Source organism: Manis pentadactyla, chromosome 6 (assembly GCF_030020395.1).
Source record: "Manis pentadactyla isolate mManPen7 chromosome 6, mManPen7.hap1, whole genome shotgun sequence".
Taxonomy (NCBI): domain Eukaryota; kingdom Metazoa; phylum Chordata; class Mammalia; order Pholidota; family Manidae; genus Manis; species Manis pentadactyla.
In genome coordinates this window covers 119,407,270-119,427,689 of record NC_080024.1, presented here as the reverse complement: position 1 = coordinate 119,427,689, position 20,420 = coordinate 119,407,270, and the positions used below count along the sequence as shown (strand labels likewise).

Sequence of the window (20,420 nt, the reverse complement as noted above, 5' to 3'; positions counted from 1 at the left end):
GCAGAATATTCTTTTTTTAAGGTCATTTGTTTAAATATGAGACTAGCAAAGAGATAATAGCTTAAACCTTTGTGTGCTTTGTTTAGCTTGAAGAAATGAACAGCATGCTTACCAAAGATACTGAATTATTAAGAAAAGAAAATGAAGAGCTAATGGATAAAATGAGGAAGGCAGAAGAAGGTATGTAGGGGTTTTTGTTTTTTGTTTTTAATCATAATGTTCAATCAAGTTCAGAGGTAAATCTTTAGCTATTTGTGTTGTATGCTAAGTTTTTGAAATATTTTCTTCAAATATTAAATAACTTCTGTAGCTTTAAGAATTATTTTAGTAGAACTTAAATATTCTCACCCACAAGAAAGGTAAAAGGTGAAGTTGATAAATGTGTTAATTAACTTTGATGGGGGAGAAGAATCCTTTTGCAGTGTATATATCAAATCATCACATTGTGCACTTTTAATATCTTACAGTTTCATCAGTTTTACCTCAGTAAGGCCAAAAAAAAAATCCTAATGAAATTACTGTAAGTTACTATATAGTGTATGTGAATTTGAATAATTAAGGACATTGTTAATTTGGAATGTAGAATTGAATTAATGCCATACCATACATAATATTTTGTGTAACTTGTTGACAGAATATAAATTGAAGAAAGAGGAAGAGATTAGTAATCTTAAGGCTGCCTTTGAAAAGAATATCAACACAGAACGAACCCTTAAAACACAGGTATCCATGCTCTCAGTCTTTTTCATGTGCTTGTATATGAGTATCAAATATTCAGAAGTTAATATTTGCTCTGTGCACTTTTTCTTAAAACTGAGATTATAAGGCTCAAGCTTTTCATTGGAACAAGTAATGTAATATTCTTCTTTCATTAACTATAGAAGACTTATTCAAGGAAACAGGATTCAGTTAAGAAAACTAGCGTGTCATTTGACCCTGAAGAATGTGTTTTAAATTGTATAGAAGACCTAAAATTGACAGTAGGAAAATCTGTTAAAGGGAAAATACTTGACTGAAGCCAAGAGAGAAGAATTGAGAATAAATAAACTATAGGGGTGGATGTATCAGTTTTCTTTATGTTTAGTGATGCAGGTAGATCAGATTTTTTACCCAAAAACTTGATATCTTATCATTTTATTAAAGTATCCCGTAGTTTTAAAGTATTTTCTATTTTTTGTTAAATGGTAATAATAGCTTCCTTATCACTAATCTACTCTCCCTCTCAGCAGTCCTTTATGTTGCAACTACAGTAATCTTTCAAAAATGCACTGTCTGTTGAAAATCCTTCAGTTGGAGGTTTTACTTAATTTTTTAACAGCATAAAGAAACACATTGGCATTTATTACATAAAAATTCATGTCTATGGAGCCCAAAACAACACAAATTGAAAGAGGACAAACTAGGAAGAATATTTACAGCAAATATAGATAAATGTAAAGAGGTCTTGTAAATAAGAAAGACAACCCAGTAAAAACAAAAAGTAAGGGATATTTGAGAGAAAAAGAAACAGATCATAAAAAATTTTAAAAGATCGACCACAGTAATAAACCAAGAAATAGAAATTAAAACAATAATGAGATATCTTTTTAGTAGTTATATGGGCAGGTTTAAATGAGATATAATTCTTAGCTTTGGCAAGAACATGGGGAAAGCTTATTCACATACTTTTTTGAGGGAGTAAACTGTAAAGACAGTTCAACAGAATAAAGCATTTTAATATGCATTTTCTTTAATCCAGTGACTGCATATTTAGAAATTTATCCTGTATAACTACTTCCATAAATGCTGAAAAGAAATACATACAAATTTAATTACTGCAACATTATTTTTAGTAGTGAATAAATAAAGATAACCCAACCACCCATCAACATAGTACTGATAAATCATGATATATCCATACAATGGAATGCCAAGGAGGCATTAAAAATAAGTGAAGTAGATTTATGTGGAATGACATGGAGAAGTAGTATTTACCATGATGTATGATAAATAGTATTAATTAAATGAAGCAAGTTGCAGCACAAAATGTACAGCAGGATTCCATTTTTAAATATAAATATATGTATAATCTACTAGTATACATAGAGAAAAGTCTAGGAGGATATACAACCCTCAGGTTGAAAGAAAAGAGAAGGTTTAGCAGAGATGGTCTTTGAGGGATAGTAGAAGGCCTTTTCACTTTCTTCATAATATATCACTGTATTTGATTTTTCTTATAATAAATATGCTACAGTTAGTATTAGAAAAACAAATATGCATTTATTGGTTGAATGAAGTAAGTAAGCTTTTACTGCATTAAGAAAGTTATTCATGTGCTCCTCATCCTAGATGAGACCTAATCTGCATGGGAATGATAGTAGTTAAGGCTTTTTTTGTCTTAATGGGAAATAATCTGTGGGTTTTTTAAAAAATTTTACTACCAAGCAAACACATTATGACTTACGTTTTACAGTTTATGTAACTAATTTCACATGCTTTTAACAGTTCAGTTCTGTCTCATTTTGAATATGTATTTTTCCTTCTGGCAAAAGGAAGGGGTTAGCCTCAACTACATTTACATGCCCTTTCACATTCAGAGGGCCTCCATATGGCCTCATCAGGTGTCCTGTCCCCTGCTTTGTTATTTGTCCAAAGGAAAAATACTATCTTGGGCCTTTTTGCCTGTATACTGTTCCCTCTGATTGTAATGGCACCTTGGCTCCCCTCCTTAATACCATTTCTTCCTTGCTTATCCAACTCCTATTTGTCTTTATAAGAAATGCGTACGGACACATAGGCAGGTAGTCCAGGAAGCCATCCCTGACTTCACCGAAGCTGTTAGCTGCTGCTCCCATATCCCGTTGCTTGCCTCTTCTTGCTTAGCACTCTGTACTGTAATGTGTGGCTCCTCCACCAGACCAGGATACCTTTGAGGCATATCTGTATTTTCTGTCTCTATATCTAATGACTGTTAGAGTGCCTACCTACAGTGTCATAAGTACTGAATAATTGTTGAACAATAAGTGGATTTTTGCAAGCCTCTCTGGCTCTTATATTTAAGCAGTGAGTTAAGTCAATAATAGTTACTGTGCTGCCAGTTATTATGTCCTAACCTTCATTAGGTGCTCCTCTAAATTTCACACACACAAGAAGTCCTGCTTCCTGATTTTGGAGAAAAAAATATATTTTTAGTGATTTAAGTTGGATAGCTACAATACAGATCCTTATTCGTGGTATTTTAATATTTGAATAGGCTGTTAACAAGTTGGCAGAAATAATGAATCGGAAAGACTTTAAAATTGATAGAAAGAAAGCTAATACACAGGATTTGAGAAAGAAAGAAAAGGAAAATCGAAAGCTACAACTGGAACTCAACCAAGAAAGAGAGAAATTCAACCAGATGGTAGTGAAACATCAGAAGGAACTGAATGACATGCAAGCGGTAAGGTTTGTGTGTGTGTGCACTTGAAGGATTATTTTCTTAATTTGTTATTACAATTTATATCTATTCTCTATTAATCTTGTTTAGACTTTTTTAGTGTAAAAATCATATTTATATTCTGTACAATTTAATCATTATTAGTCTAATATGAACCATATTTCTTGAAAAACTGGGAAGATACTCTGTTGCCTATTAACATTATAACTTGATTAATTTTTACCTATTAGTATCTGTTTGATTCAAGATGCTATTTTGAGAAAAGCAACCAAAGATTTTGCCTCTTTAGTTTCAGACTGAAATTGAGATATGACTGGTATAATATTAATATATAAAAAATATATATCTTTACATGTATAATATATATTACATTTTATATATAACAATAGTCGGGGTAGAGGATTTGAAGTATTATAGCTTTTTTGTTTTCACTAGTTCAGGACTCACTTCTCTCAAATCAAAATACCAAACATATTTTTTTAATATTTCCTGGTTTGTTAATAGCACAAAATTGAGAACCTGGTCTCTGGTCCTGCGTAGACTTAGGTCCAAGCATTGACTCCATCATTTTTGGCTTTAACATCCTGAAAAGCTTTTTATACCTTTTCATTTGAAGCCAAAAAAGCATCTAATGTTTTAACAGGTATTTGTGTTTTAGTTTTGGTTTTGATGCTTTGTTATTTAAAAAATACAAAATTTTAATAATACGAAATTTAAAAATATAAGAACAAAAAACTGTTTAAAAGCAAGGAGAAAAGGAGCTTACCCAAGCAATGTATTATTGATGAACAAAACTTGCATTTTTACAATTCTATCAAAATCCATGGTAATAAACATTTATGAAGTTTCCAGCCAACTTTTACTATTAGTGATTTTTAGGCTGATTATCATTTATAGTTCAAATAATTCTTTATTTCTTAATATTGACATTTGATCTTCATTCTTTATTATCTTGGCATTTTTCAAAAATAGCAATTGGTAGAAGAATGTACACATAAGAATGAGCTTCAGATGCAGTTGGCTAGCAAAGAGAGTGATATCGAACAATTGCGTGCTAAACTTTTGGATCTTTCGGATTCTACAAGTGTTGCTAGTTTTCCTAGTACAGATGAAACTGATGGAAATCTTCCAGGTAAGCATTTCTGTACTTCATTCAGGTTTGCTTAAATGTCATGGAAGTCACGTTTCTTTCACTTGGTTTTCTATCTCTTTGCCATTTTGTCCATGGATCCTTAAGGAATTTATGTTGCTGATGGCCAAAGTCTGATGATGTTTGTATCCTTAATGCATTTTGAAGAATAAAAGCAGTCATAAGCAATTCTAGGCTATTAAAATAGATCTGAGAGGCTCTACCTGAATAGAAATCTGGAGAAGTTTATGAATCTATACTGAAGAGCCCAACTCCATGGTGAAAGTTAAAGCTGCCGCTATACCTCTCACGTTTGGTGAAAACTGCACATTTTATGAGAGCAGCTCTTTAATGTTTTATGTATTTTTGTGTTTAAACTAAGAATTGTACATCAGTCAGAACCACAGCAGCTTATATATAGAAGCCTACCTAGTGTAATAGTGATAAGCTTTAATCAGACTTTAAGTTTCAGATTTGGAGATATAGAAAAAAGGAATTGGGAGATGGAGTGAGGCTGGGAATCAAGTAATGGCAAAAGTGAGTAGCTAGGATTTCAGACTTTTATCTGTTTTGTTTGTTTTTTTCCAGTGGAGAATCAATTTTTTAAAAATAGCCTCATTCTTTGTTTTATTGTAGTAAAGCTGTAGTACATTTATGTCTCTTTAACAAAGATGAACAATATACAGATTACAGATTCAATTTAGAATTGAATAGTTTGTAAATATTAAAACATGCATTACATATTTTAAAGGTATGCACACACAAACACACTTTACATACTACATATTCTTAGTTCATAGTTTGGAAGTTTTATTTACATGGCCATAAGCTGGAAATTTTTTTAGTATATTTCCTGAATAATACATGAATAGAAAAATATTGATGAAGCAGCACATTTGATATTGTAGGGGTTCTTTTTAACAGATGTTACTTGTTTTTTTAAGAATTTCATATAAGAATATTGGTAGACTATTCAGAAAATTTTACAGAATTTGGTCAGGAAATGAAAAGTGAATTGAATTCTTATTTGTATATCATGTAGCCCCTGTCCTCATTCTTTGTGGCTCCACTAGCCCAAATCAGATGCCTGGTAAGAGCATGAAATGAATACTTCTTTTTCCAATGGTCAAGGCTTTCCCTCTGTTTTACTACTTTTGGCTCTCTGAATCCTCCTGCCTCTTGAGAATCTTGTAGGTGCATGTCCTTATCAAAGGATCACTTTGGATTTATTAACAACAATCTATAGCTTCAGTTTGGAAGAGCTTTTTGAAAATCTTTCTAAAGTTAGACTTATCAGTAAGAGTGTGATTTTAAGAGTGTTTGGTTACATTCTTTCAGTTGTTGAGCTGAAATTGTAGCTTTGATTGCCTTCTCATTAACTCCAAGATATTTTTAGAGTGAGTTAATAAAGGAATTCTTACTCTGTTTAGTAGGCTAAATACCCTGACCTCGTTTTTTTGTCTTATTCCACCCATTTCCCTTTAACCATATAATATCTTACTATTTGTGCCTTTGTTTTCTTTGTATTAGGTTAAACATTTCAGAGACTGATCCATTATTGGTGAATACTATTTAGAAGATTTGAATTGAAACATAAGTTTGGGGGACTTCTAAAGAGGAGAAAGGTGATGAGTTTTATCTTCTGGCTTATTCAGGAAGGCTAAACTCAAAGAATCATCAGATGATTTGTTTGGCAGAGTTTGGTTAGGAATCCATTTAGATTTCAGAATCCTAACTTAATCCTCTTAGGAGTCAGTCAGTAGAGATTTTTAAGTGTTTCTACTGGCTCCATTATGAGTATATTAGAACAGCTATGTATTTTCAGAGATTTTGTTTTTAAGGTTTTCTAAGTCTAAACCAAGTGAGAAAAGAAAAAGTACTGGTGGCCATTCTCCATAGCTATAAGAGACTTTTTAGGTATCTCTCTATCACTGTGTTCTCTGTCTTGAAATTTAACATACAAAGGTCTGAACCCTTGACTTCATATTGGTGGTAGAAATTAATGTATAATCTTTTATCAGTGTTATTTTACCTCTGTGTCAGATGTTTTGCTAGTAAGTTGAAAATCTTTACTAAATCTACCATTTTCTAGATGCTTAAAAATGGGCTTGGCAAATAAAGTTAAGGTTTTGTAGTCATATCTAGGAAAAATTGTCAAAGAACTTTAATATTCATTACTATATATTGGAGAGAATTACGTATCATACAACTATCTGAAAGATTTTTTGAAGGTAATGACTAATGAGTGATTTTGCAAGGTTTAGAAAAATAGTAAATGAATATAAACTACAGAATAAAAAAGGAAGGACTTTGAATAGAGTAATTTTATTGGACAGTTAAAGGCCTTTTGAAATATGTATCATATTTTTATATCAGTGAAATGGATTTTTTGAGTAGTTGGGTGTATGAACGGGTAATATGGCTTTCACTGTTACTCTTAGATTTCATCATCCAATATGAAAACTCTCATTTAATTATCTTGTATATGTAGAGCTCAGCCTCTGTAATCTTCTCTTGAGCATCCTGTCCTTAGTTAGATTAAATCTCTCCTCTAAGTTTCCCAGTTCTAAAAAGCTTAGAAAAAATTCCCTGACTGTAACCCTTTGAAGTTCTTAAAATTACTTTTAAACTCTTTTTATATCTTTTTCTTTTTATGTCCTCAGTTCTTTTGGTTCTGTGGCAGGTTGTGGCCCAGAACACTGTAAATATGAAGGTTGCCCTTGGGTTAAGGTTTGCCTACTGTCTAGAAGAAAAAAGACTAATATGGTAACTGCCTCTCCTTGTTCTTCCTTTTTCCTTCTTTTGGAACTGTTGACCTAAGAATCTGAAAAGAATATAAAAGTAGATGAAGCACTGGGAAGAACACTCAGTATCAACGGTCCCGTAATATTTATTATCACTCACAGACTCTCTGCATCATTTTCTTTCCATCCTGCTTGATATCAGACTATGGTAATTTAAACCTATAAATATAGATTTCTTGGTGAGTTTCCAAGTATTTGAGTATATGAGGGCTTTTTTTTTTAACTTTGCCCAAATCTAATCAGTGATTTGGAGATAATCAATATATCTGAATTCTTGAGTATTGAATTATTTCATTTTCTTTTTTATATCATTTCTGAATATAATTAAAATATTTTGGAATGGTTCTTAAGCTCTGTTCTTAAGCGATATGTAGTTTATCCAAGTAAATTTTGGTAGTCTTCAGAGGTTAAACCTTGATGTTTGAATTAGCTGTATTGGATATTGATTTACATATGTTTAGGTAGCTTCTTTGTCTCTTATTTGCATAAAGGAGTCAGTTGCTGATACTACAATAATACATATCTAAATGTTTTTGTAGGTTAAAATTGCTCTACAAATACGTAAAACCTGGAGCCAAGTTGTTTTTCTACTTCTATAGCATTTTATTAGTGATAATCTGGTTTTAGAAGTTCTCAGTGTTTTCTTTTAGTTGTCTGGAGAAGTGATTTCTGTGTTTGTGATGTAAAAGGTTCTTTCAGATTACCACTTAGTTCGCAAGTTGTCATGGTTTTAAAGGTCTTTATATGTACAAAAACTGCTATATTAACTTGCATCTAATACTGGAGCAAGTAAAGGAAACAGGAGAAACTAGTACATATTTTTTATTTACTGCTGAGCTTAGTTCACCTGCTTCTCTAAAGGGAATTCACTGAAAGGAAAAACTAAAATTCTCCCCCATAACATTATTCTTTTAAATTGGCAAAAACCTTCACATACCATCAACACCTTTTTTGGAATTCCAGATTTCATGATTTAATTTAAATTGGAGCAAATATATAATTGGGCTTCTTTGATATTTAAAATTTCTATATGAACACTAAATGATAAAGTCATAACATACAACAATTCATTGAAAATACATTAAAGAAAGCACTGTTGTTAATACAAACCTAGAGCCAGAAAGTAAATAAAATTTTTGGCATTTATTCTCATAGAGAAATAACTGGTAGGGGAAGAGGGAGTTGTATTTTGGTATACAATTTTATGTAAATGTCAAGAATTCAGTGGCTTTCACATCTTTTATTTTTAGTAAGGAATTATTGGTATTACATTGACTTAGGAGTAAGAGCTGCAGTTTTTGGCACACTGAAGGGGAATTTTCCTAGCAATAGCTTTTTGCTTCTGTAAGAGAGAATATTTGTGAATAGTTAGCAGCCTTCTGCATGCTATGTAATAAAAAACTGCCCTTTGTTTTTAAATTTGCAACTATTATTTGCAGAGGTTGACTGACTGGACAATTTAGAAAAAAGCAGAACTGCAAAATAATCAGCTTATTAAGTACCTACTCTTATGTGTCAGATGTCTTGGAGTGTATTTTAAAGTGTTCAGATATGTCCCCACTCTCACAAAACTTAACAAGGAACTACCTAAGGAAACAAAATAATTATTGATGAGCTAAATGACAGCAAGAAAAGTGTTGGAAGAAAAGGATGATAGTTTTGAACTGAAGTTTCTCATTTCCTCCACTTTTACAACTACTATTTAGATGACAAGAAATAACAAAAACAGAGGACATTAGGTGCATCGAAGAAGTTGGAACAAGAGCATTACTCCCCATCCAATTAACTGCAAAACTTGTTAAGGGACAGAATAGCAGTGTGCTCTAGGAACATAAACTCTGAAATTAGACAGTCTGGGTGAAGCCTAGAGCTTTGACAGTCACTGATGAGTGCCCTTAGGCAAGTCAGTTCATCTTGCTAAACTTTAGTCTCTTCATTTGTAAATGGAAGATAATAGTAGAACCTATCCTATCCTATATTCATAGGAATCTAATGTCCTAGATTCATGGGATTATACACAGATTATGTATGAGATATTACTTGTAAAGCACTTGGCAGACAGTAAGTGTTCAGTAAATGTTACCTATTGTTAACGTTAAAACTGAGCTGTTTTACTATTTTAAGCCATATGGAAAAAAACAAGGGCACTATATTTCCTATTAGAGTCATGGTTTGAGTCATAGTGTAAATCTGTCAGATTATAGCATTGTACTTTAAAGTTGGCTAGTTTTCTATTATTTTGTGTTTCAAATAGAAAATAGAAAACACTGAATTAAATGTTCTTGCCTTAACTTGATACAAAATTAAAAATTCTAATGGAAACATCTTTTCCCTCAGATATTTCTAATAAACATAAATTATATTTAAGCAGTAATAATTATTATAAAATGCTCTGTTCAAATTAGTCATGGAATTTCTGGTGTATACAAACTGGTTAAAATATTAGTTAACCAGCTAGATTCTGTGTTCTTTTACTGTTCATTAAATTTTGGTATCACAAACTTAGAAGGCTTTATTTACACCTCCTTGGCTTGATAAGAATTGTAATGGGGCTTAACCACAACCCCCAATCAAAATTGGACAATTTTATTGAAATTATTATGGGTATTTTACCAAAAAGGTTATCAGAATATCGTGCTGAGAAAACAAATAAAATACTTGTCTCTTATTCTTTATATCTAGTTGATTCTGCCTGCATTCCTTATTTATTTATCTTCTATTCTTATCTTCTGTGAGTAATAGGATACTTCTGTACTTTTGCTTGCTTCTTCTTGTGTAAATCATTGCTCTGATTTGTTCCACTTGCTGCATTTTTTTTTTTTTTGCTGAGTATTTTTATATGAGTGTTAAATGAAATTTAAGCCTTCTTTATCATATCCCATTTAAGCTGCAATCCATTACAGTCTTGCCTGGCTCATAAGGGTATTGTTGTTACTTCATACTTTTGTAATTGAGTACTAAATGTTAATTTTATGGGGAAAGTGGCTTGGAATTTTTTTCTGCAATAGTTGTATGGCCATTAAAATTGTATTGTGTGATTGAAGCATGGAAGAGCAAATTATAGCACTTATTCATTTAGTTGTGTTCAAATGCCTGTTGCTGCATGCTGTCAGACAACTTATAGCAACTTTTCCATTTGTTACAATTTTAAGACTGAATACTATATACTCCTTTTCTCCTAGAGTCAAGAATTGAGGGTTGGCTTTCAATACCAAATAGAGGAAATATCAAACGATATGGCTGGAAGAAACAGGTAACATATGATGCCTCAATTTTCCTAGTTGATATTTTTATATTTTTACTTTTAAAGCATACAGTTGTATTAACTGCTCTATTAGCATTGATTTTAGATTAATACAGCATTATTTAGACATAAATGGCAAGTATCATGCTGATCACTTTAAACCAAGGTAATGTTCCTCTTATATCTCTTCCTTTTTTTCTTATTTCAGTACGTTGTAGTAAGCAGCAAAAAAATTTTGTTCTACAATGATGAACAAGATAAGGAGCAATCCAATCCATCTATGGTATTGGATATAGAGTAAGTTGCCTTGATTGAATTTCAAATCAGTTGAATGTTAACTTGTGAAATCTATTATTTTTAGACTTAACAATTTATATTTTGCTATTTAAATAATGTTACCTACTTTTCTTCTTAACATTTAAATAATAACTTTACATTAAGTCTTACTACAGCAGAATGTGAGAGGGAAAATTTTGTATACCTGATTCATGTATTCTAAAAACAAATTTTTTTTTTTTGTAGATAATTATTTTTTATTGAAGGGTAGTTGACACACAGTATTACATTAGTTTCAGGTGTACAACACAGTGATTCAACATTTATATACATGATAATTCTAGGTACCAGCTATCACCATACCAAGTTGTTAACAATATTTTGACTATATTCCTTATGCTATACATTACATCCCGGTTACTTATTTATTTTACAATTGGAAGTGTGTACTTTTTTTTTTTTTTTTGTGAGGGCATCTCTCATATTTATTGATCAAATGGTTGTTAACAACAATAAAATTCTGTATAGGGGAGTCAATGCTCAATGCACAATCGTTAATCCACCCCAAGCCTAATTTTTGTCAGTCTCCAGTCTTCTGAAGCATAACGAACAAGTTCTTACATGGAGAACAAATTCTTACATAATGAATAAGTTACATAGTGAACAGTACAAGGGCAGTCATCACAGAAACTTTCGGTTTTGCTCATGCATTATGAACTATAAACAGTTCAAATATGAATACTCATTTGATTTTTATACTTGATTTATATGTGGATACCACATTTCTCTCTTTATTATTATTATTTTTAATAAAATGCTGAAGTGGTAGGTAGATACAAGATAAAGGTAGGAAATATAGTTTAGTGTTGTAAGAGAGCAAATGTAGATGATCAGGTGTGTGCCTGTAGACTATGTGTTAATCCAAGCTAGACAAGGGCAATAAAACATCCACGTATGCAGAAGATTTCTCTCAGAACAGGGGGGGTGAGGTTCTAAGCCTCACCTCTGTTGATCCCCAATTTCTCACCTGATGGCCCCCCTGTGACTGTGCCTGTCTTAGGTTGTTCCTCCCTTGAGGAATCTTACCCGTCTCTGGCTAACCAGTCATCTTCCGGGGCCATACAGGGAAATGTAAAGTTGGTAAGTGAGAGAGAAGCCTTATTGTTTGAAAAGGTTAGCTTTTTACTTCTTTGCATATTTATGCCCTGTGGCTTCTATGCCCAGCATTTGTCTTGAGATATCTTTACCACTTGGAAGAATTATGATACTAAAAACAAATTTTTTATTTCAAGTATTCATTGGTTTTAAATTCTGAGAGGATCTCAAAAAGTATATCATCACATGGTCATTGTTAAGAAGGAAACATAAATATGTCCGTCTTTTTTAATAGTAAGTCGAAGAGGCCCGTAATAAGCTTAGGGTTTTTTTTTCCCTTGTATTCATTCTGAAACCATTTCTTAAGCGCTACTGTCTATATTATCATAGGTGCTGTAGATGATATAAAGATGAGTAAGACTTTTCCGTATTTAAAGTGTTTACAGACTCGTAGTAGCAAAGGTAAAACATAGGCAAAAATACATAAATTCAAAGTGAAATACAGGAGGTGCTATTCAAGAAAAATATGAACTTAAAATGAAGTACTGCCTTTCCTTTGGAATTAAACATTTGTGGAACCAGTTATAGTTAGGACATAAACAAAATTGACAAGAACAAGAGAGAATTAAAGTTTTATTTCCCAAGTCTTTAGAAAAGCATTAGTTGTAAGAACTTAAAGATCAGCTTAAGTGGAATAATACATGAACACTAATATGAAGACATTATCTTTTCAACTAAGTTAAATAGTTTTTAGAATAATGAGTTTGTTGTTAACTTTTTATTGATGTGTAATTTTCATACAGTAATATACATTCATCTGAAGTGTTCTGTTGACTTCTGACAGTTGTCATCACCCATGTAGTCACCACCCAATTCAAAATAAAGAATATTTCTATCACCATAGAAAGCTCACCCTTCTTACAAAACAAACAAAAGGCCATCTGAATTCTATCACTGAGATTAGTTTGCCTATGCTAGAACTTCATGTAAGTGGAATTATGTGGTATGTATTCTTTTGTGCCAGCCTTCTTTCACTCAGCATAGTGTTTTGCTCTATGTATCAGTTGTCTATTCTTTCTATTGCTGAGTAATATTCCATTTATCTTACTTTATTTATCTATTCTTCTGTTGATGGACATGTGGGTTGCCTCTAATTTGGGGCTATTTAAAATAAGACTGCTATGAATATTCTTTTTGTGGACTTAAGCTTTTATTTCTCATGTATAAATACCTAGTAGTAAAATCCTGGGTCATTGAGTAAATCTGTGTTTTAATTTTATTTTTTATGTATTTATTTTTTTAATTATTACTTTTTTTGGTATCATTAATCTACAATTACATGAAGAACATTATGTTTACTAGACTCCCCTCATCACCAAGTCTCCCTGACAAACCGCATTACAGTCACTGTCCATCAACGTAGCAAGATGCTGTAAAATCACTACTTCTCTTCTCTGTGTGGCACAGCCCTCCCTGTGCCCCCACACACATTATACATGCTAATTGTAATGCCCCCTTTCTTTTTCCCTGTCCTTATCGCTCCCTTCCCACCCGTCCTTCCCAGTCCCTTTCCCTTTGGTAACTGTTAGTCCCTTCTTGGGTTCTGCGATTTTGCTGCTGTTTTGTTCCTTCAGTTTTACTTTGTTCTTATATTCCACATATGAGTGAAACCATTTGGTACTTGTCTTTCTCTGCCTGGCTTATTTCACTGAGCATAATACCCTCTAGCTCCATCCATGTTGTTGCAAATGGTAGGATTTGTTTTCTTCTTATGGCTGAATAATATTCCATTGTGTATATGTACCACATCTTCTTTATCCATTCATCTACTGATGGACACTTAGGTTGCTTCCATTCCTTGGCTATAGTAAATAGTGCTGCGATAAACACAGGGGTGCATCTGTCTTTTTCAAACTGGGCTGCTGTATTCTTAGGGTAAATACCTAGAAGTGGAATTCCTGAGTCAAATGGTATTTCTATTTTGATCTCTTTGAGGAACCTCCATATTGCTTTCCACAATGGTTGAAATAATTTACATTCCCACCAGCAGTGTAGGAGGGTTCCCCTTTCTCCACAACCTTGCCAACATTTGTTGTTGTTTGTCTTTTGGATGGTGGTGATCCTTACTGGTGTGAAGTGATATCTCGTTGCGGTTTTAATTTGCATTTCTCTGATGACTAGCGATGTGGAGCATCTTTTCATGTGTCTGTTGGCCGTCTGAATTTCTTCTTTAGAGAACTGTCTGTTCAGCTACTCTGCCCATTTTTTAATTGGATTGTCTGCTTTTTGTTTATTGAGGTACGTGAGCTCTTTATATATTCTGGATGTCAAGCCTTTATCAAATCTGTCATTTATGAATATATTCTCCCATACTGTAGGATACCTTTTTGTTCTATTGATGGTATCCTTTGCTGTACAGAAGTTTTTCAGCTTGATATAGTCCCACTTGTTCATTTTTGCTTTTGTTTCCCTTGCCCAGGGAGATATGTTCATAAAGAAGTCGCTCATGGTTATGTCCAAGAGATTTTTTTCCTGTTTTTTTCTAAGAGTTTTATGGTTTCATGACTTACATTCAGGTCTTTGATCCATTTCAAATTTACTTTTGTGTATGGGGTTAGACTGTGGTCGAGTTTCATTCTCTTACATATAGCTGTCCAGTTTTGCCAGCACCATCTGTTGAAGAGACTGTCATTTCCCCATTGTATGTCCATGGCTCCTTTATCATATATTAATTGACCATACATGTTTGGGTTAATGTCTGGAATCTCTATTCTGTTCCACTGGTCTGTGGCTCTGTTCTAGTGCCAGTACCAAATTGTCTTGATTACTGTGGCTTTGTAGTAGACCTTGATGTTGGGGAGCAAGATCCCCCCCCCTCCACAACTTTATTCTTCCTTCTCAGGATTGCTTTGGCTATTCAGGGTCTTTGTTGTTCCCATATGAATTTTTCAACTATTTGTTCCAGTTTGTTGAAGAATGCTGTTGGTAATTTGATAGGGATTGCATCGAATCTGTATATTGCTTTGGGCAGGATGCCCATTTTGACTATATTAATTCTTCCTAGCCAGGAGCATGGGATGAGTTTCCATTTGTTAGTGACCTCTTTAATTTCTCTTAAGAGTGTCTTATAGTTTCAGGGTATAGGTCTTTCACTTCCTTGGTTAGGTTTATTCCTAGGTATTTTATTCTTTTTGATGCAGTTGTGAATGGAATTGTTTTCCTGATTTCTCTTTCTATTAGTTCATTGTTAGTGTATAGGAAAGCCACAGATTTCTGTGTATTAATTTTGTATCCTGCAACTTTGCTGAATTCCAATATTACTTCTAGTAGTTTTGGAGTGGAGTTGTTAGGGTTTTTTATGTACAATATCATGTCATCTGCAAATAGTGACAGTTTAACTTCTTCTTTACCAATCTGGATTCCTTGTATTTCTTCATTTTGTCTAATTGCCATGGCTAGGACCTCCAGTACTATGTTAAATAACAGTGGGGAGAGTGGGCATCCCTGTCTTGTTCCCGATCTTAAAGAAAAAGCTGTCAGCTTCTCGCTGTTTAGTATGACGTTGGCTGTGGGTTTATCATATATAGCCTTTATTATGTTGAGATACTTGCCCTCTATTCCCATTTTGTTGAGAGTTTTTATCATGAAGGATGTTGAATTTTGTCGAATACTTTTTCAGCATCTATGGAGATGATCATGTGGTTTTTGACCTTCTTTCTGTTTATGTGCTGGATGACGTTGATGGATTTTTCGAATGTTCTACCATCCTTGCATCCCTGGAATGAGTCCCACTTGGTCATGGTGTATGATCCTTTTGATGTATTTTTGAATTCAGTTTGCTAATATTTTGTTGAGTATTTTTGCATCTATGTTCATCAGGGATATTGGTCTGTAATTTTCTTTTTTGGTGGGGTCTTTGCCTGGTTTTGGTATTAGGGTGATGTTGGCTTCATAGAATGAGTTTTTGAGTATTCCCTCCTCTTCTATTTTTTGGAAAACTTTAAGGAGAATGGGTATTATGTCTTCTCTGTATGTCTGATAAAATTCCGAGGTGAATCCATCTGGCTCAGGGGTTTTGTTCTTGTGTAATTTTTTGATTACTGCTTCAATTTTATTGCTGGTAATTGGTCTGTTTAGATTTTCTGTTTCTTTCTGGGTCAGTCTTGGAAGGTTGTATTTTTCTAGGAAGTTGTCCATTTCTCCTAGGTTTTCCAGCTTCTTAGCATACAGGTTTTCATAGTATTCTCTAATAATTCTTTGTATTTCTGTGGGGTCCGTCGTAATTTTTCCTTTCTCATTTCTGATTCTGTTGATGTGTGTTGATTCTCTTTTTCTCTTAATAAGTCTGGCTAGAGGCTTATCTATTTTGTTTATTTTCTCAAAGAACCAGCTCTTGGTTTCATTGATTTTTTTCTATTGTTTTATTCTTCTCAATTTTATTTATTTCTTCTCTGATCTTTATTATGTCCCTCCTTCTGCTGACCTTAGGCCTCATTTGTTCTTCTTTTTCCAATTTTGATAAATGTGACATCAGATTATTCATTTGGGATTGTTCCTCCTTCTTTAAATATGCCTGGATTGCTATATACTTTCCTCTTAAGACTGCTTTCGCTGCATCCCACGGAAGTTGGGGCTTTGTGTTGTTGTTGTCATTTGTTTCCATATATTGCTTGAGCTCTATTTTAATTTGGTCATTGATCCATTGATTATTTAGGAGCATGTTGTTAAGCCTCCATGTGTTTGTGAGCCTTTTTGATTTCTTTGTACAGTTTATTTCTAGTTTTATACCTTTGTGGTCTGAAAAGTTGGTTGGTAGAATTTCAATCGTTTGGAATTTACTGAGGCTCTTTTTGTGGCCTAGTATGTGGTCTATTCTGTAGAATGTTCCATGTGCACTTGAGAAGAATGTGTATCCTGTTGCTTTTGGATGCAGAGTTGTATAGATGTCTATTAAGTCCATCTGTTCTAGTGTGGTGTTCAGTGCCTTTTTGTCCTTACTCATTTTCTGTCTGGTGTTTCTATCCTTTGGAGTGAGTGGTGTGTTGAAGTCTCCTAAAATGAATGCATTGCATTCTATTTCCTCCTTTAATTCTGTGAGTATTTGTTTCACATATTTTGGTGCTCCTGTTTTGCGTGCATATTTATTTATAATGGTTATATCCTCTTGCTGGACTGACCCCTTTATCATTATGTAATGTCCTGCTTTATCTCTTGTTACTTTCTTTGTTTTGAAGTCTATTTTGTCTGATACTAGTACTGCAACACCTGCTTTTTCCTCCCTGTTTTTTGCATGAAATATCTTTTTCCATCCCTTGACTTTTAGTCTGTGCATGTCTTTGGGTTTGAGGTCTCTTCTGAGCAGCATATAGATGGGTCTTGCTTTTTTATCCAATCTGTTACTCTGTGTCTTTTGATTGGTGCATGCAGTCCATTTACATTTAGGGTGATTATTGAAAGATATGTACTTATTGCCGTTGCACACTTTAGATTCCTGGTTACCAAAGGTTCAAGGTTAATTTTCTTACTATCTAAGAGTCTAACTTAACTCACTTTATATGCTGTTACAAACACAATCTAAAGTTTCTTTTTTTTTTTCTCTTCCTTTTTCTTCCTCCTCCATTCTTTATATATTAGGTATCATATTCTGTATCCTTTGTCTATCCCTTGATTTACTTCAGGGATAGTTATTTTAATTTTGCATTTGCTTAGTAATTAGCTGTTCTACTTCCTTTACTGTGGTTTTATTTCCTCTGGTGACAGCTATTAAACCTTAGGAAAACTTCCATCTATAGCAGTCCCTCCAAAATAGGCTTTAGAGATGGTTCGTGGGAAGTAAATTCTCTCACCTTTTGCTTATCTGGAAATTGTTTAATGCCTCCTTCAAATTTAAATGATAATCTTGCCACATAAAGTAATCTTGGTTCCCGGCCCTTCTGCTTCATTGCATTAAATACATCATGCCACTCCCTTCTGGCCTATAAGGTTTCTGCTGAGAAGTCTGATGTTAGCCTGATGGGCTTTGCTTTGTATGTGATTTTATTTCTCTCTCTGGCTGCTTTTAATAGGCTGTCCTTATCCTTGATCTTTGCCAATTTTATTATTATATGTCTTGGTATTGTCTTCCTTGGGTCCCTTGTATTGGGAGATCTGTGCACCTCCATGGCCTGAGAGACTATCTCCTTCCCCAGATTAGGGAAGTTTTCAGCAACTACCTCCTCAAAGACACTTTCTATCCCTTTCTCTTCTTCTGGTATCCCTATAATGCGAATATTTTTCCGTTTGGATTAGTCACACAGTTCTCTCAATATTCTTTCATTCTTAGAGATCCTTTTTTTCTCTCTGTGCCTCAGCTTCTTTGTATTCCTCTTCTCTAGTTTCTGTTTCATTTACTGTCTCCTCCACCGTATCCAACCTGCTTTTATTACCCTCCATTGTGTTCTTCAACGATTGGATCGCCAACCTGAATTCATTCCTGAGTTCTTGGATGTCTTTCTGTACCTCCATTAGCATGTTGATGATTTTTATTTTGAACTCCCTTTCAGGAAGAGTCACGAGGTCCATGTCATTTAAATCTTTCTTGGGAGTTGTATTACTAATTTTACTCTGGACCAGGTTTCTTTGACGTTTTATATTTGTATATGGCGCCCTCTTATGTCCAGAAGCTCTACTCTGGATCTGCTCAGCCCCTGAAGCAATGTCGGGGGTCGCAGGGGAACGGTATTGGTGCCTGGGGGGAGGAAAGAGCTGTTTCCTGCTTCCCGGTTGCTATGCCTGCCTCCACTGCCTGAACCAGTGGACCGAGCACACAGGTATAAACTTTTGTCCCAGAGCAGCCGGATATGGATCCCTGCTTTCCACTAGTGGCTGGAATCTCAGTCTCTCCAGGAATTCTGCTTGTATTAGCTTTCCAACCCCATAATCACACAAATATCATGAAAGCACCATGAAATGTAGGTTTGTGCTCCCAGAGCAGATCTCCGGAGCTAGGTATTTAGCAGTCCCAGGCCTTCCATTCCCTCCCTGTTCCATTTCTCTTACTCCCACTGGTGAGCTGGGGTTGGGGAAGGGCTTGGGTCCCGCCGGACCACAGCTCTGGTACATTACCCTGTTCCGTGAGGTCTGCTCTTTTCTCCAGGTTTGTGCAGTCTGGCACAATCCTCTTTCCTGTTGCTCTCTCAGGATTAGTTGCAGCAACTATATTTTCTAATTGTATATGGTTTTAGGAGGAAGCCTCTGTCTCTCCTCTCACGCCGCCATATTTAATCCCTTAGGAAATCTACAAGGTAGTTCCACCAAATGGTTAACATTATTACCTTTTGTTACCTGTCCAAAGGTTATAAAGGTGTTCTATGTTTTCTTCTAGTAGCTTTATTGTTCTGGGTTTTACATTTGAGTTATGTTTGATCTCAAATATATTTTTGTGTTTGGTAAGATGTAACAGTGCAGCCTTGTTTTGTTTTGTTTCTCGCATGTGGCTATCTGGTTGTTTCAGCAGTATTTATTTTACGTATTGACCATGAATCCTCTAATCTTGCTCTTCACTTACTAATTTTATAGGGTTTTTGGTGGATTTCACAGTGTTTTTCTACATACACAATCATGTCATCTTTCAAGTAATTATGGTTCTACTTCTTTCCAATCTGTATGCCTCTATCACATGTATAGATTGGTATGATCACTGCCATAGTCAAAATATAGCACAGTTCGTCACCCTCATGCTACCCTTTTATAGCCGTAGATGGTGGTTCTTTTTCTCCCCTTCTCTAATCCCTGGCAGCCACTAATCTGTTCTCCATCTCTATACTTTTGTCATTTCAAGGATCTTACATAAATGGAATCAAATAGTGTGTAACCTTTGAGATTGATTGCATTTTTTTTCCAGCAGTTGTCTTTTGCTGTAAATGAGTTTTTATTATAATGGCCTATGTCATATTTATTTTCATTTTAGTAAATTGTTTCATGTTCGACCTGTAACCCAAGGAGATGTGTACAGAGCTGAAACTGAAGAAATTCCTAAAATATTCCAGGTAAAAATCTGAAATTATAATTTCAGAAGATCTTTTACCTAAGTACTAATGCATTTTGTCAAGGAAATGTAAATACACCAATGCTTTTATACATTTAAAACTTAATGTGCAGATTAAGACTTTTTTTGTCTTCTTTTACCATTTCTGAGTATAGATACTATATGCAAATGAAGGTGAATGTAGAAAAGATGTAGAGATGGAACCAGTGCAACAAGCTGAAAAAACCAGTTTTCAAAATCACAAAGGCCATGAGTTCATTCCTACACTCTACCACTTTCCTGCCAACTGTGAGGCTTGTGCCAAACCTCTCTGGCATGTTTTTAAGCCACCCCCTGCCCTAGAGTGTCGAAGGTGTCATGTTAAGTGCCACAGAGATCACTTAGATAAAAAAGAAGACTTAATTTCTCCATGTAAAGGTAAGACATAA

General features: G+C 34.1%; 1 protein-coding gene across 6 annotated transcripts in view; it reads left to right on the top strand.

Moving 5' to 3' along the window:
- ROCK1 (Rho associated coiled-coil containing protein kinase 1) overlaps positions 1-20,420 on the top strand; it is a 166,341-nt gene that overhangs the window by 142,755 nt on the left and 3,166 nt on the right. For 5 of the 6 annotated variants that reach the window (XM_036905806.2, XM_036905805.2, XM_036905808.2 and 2 more), the window contains 8 exons: positions 87-180; positions 635-723; positions 3,233-3,421; positions 4,391-4,550; positions 10,534-10,604; positions 10,804-10,892; positions 19,915-19,993; positions 20,148-20,409. In XM_036905806.2, coding sequence (XP_036761701.1) covers positions 87-180; positions 635-723; positions 3,233-3,421; positions 4,391-4,550; positions 10,534-10,604; positions 10,804-10,892; positions 19,915-19,993; positions 20,148-20,409 — 1,033 coding nt within the window. Of the gene's footprint in view, positions 1-86; positions 181-634; positions 724-3,232; positions 3,422-4,390; positions 4,551-10,033; positions 10,083-10,533; positions 10,605-10,803; positions 10,893-19,914; positions 19,994-20,147; positions 20,410-20,420 lie in introns of those variants that run through there. The other variant, XR_008998312.1, reaches the window with a different exon arrangement.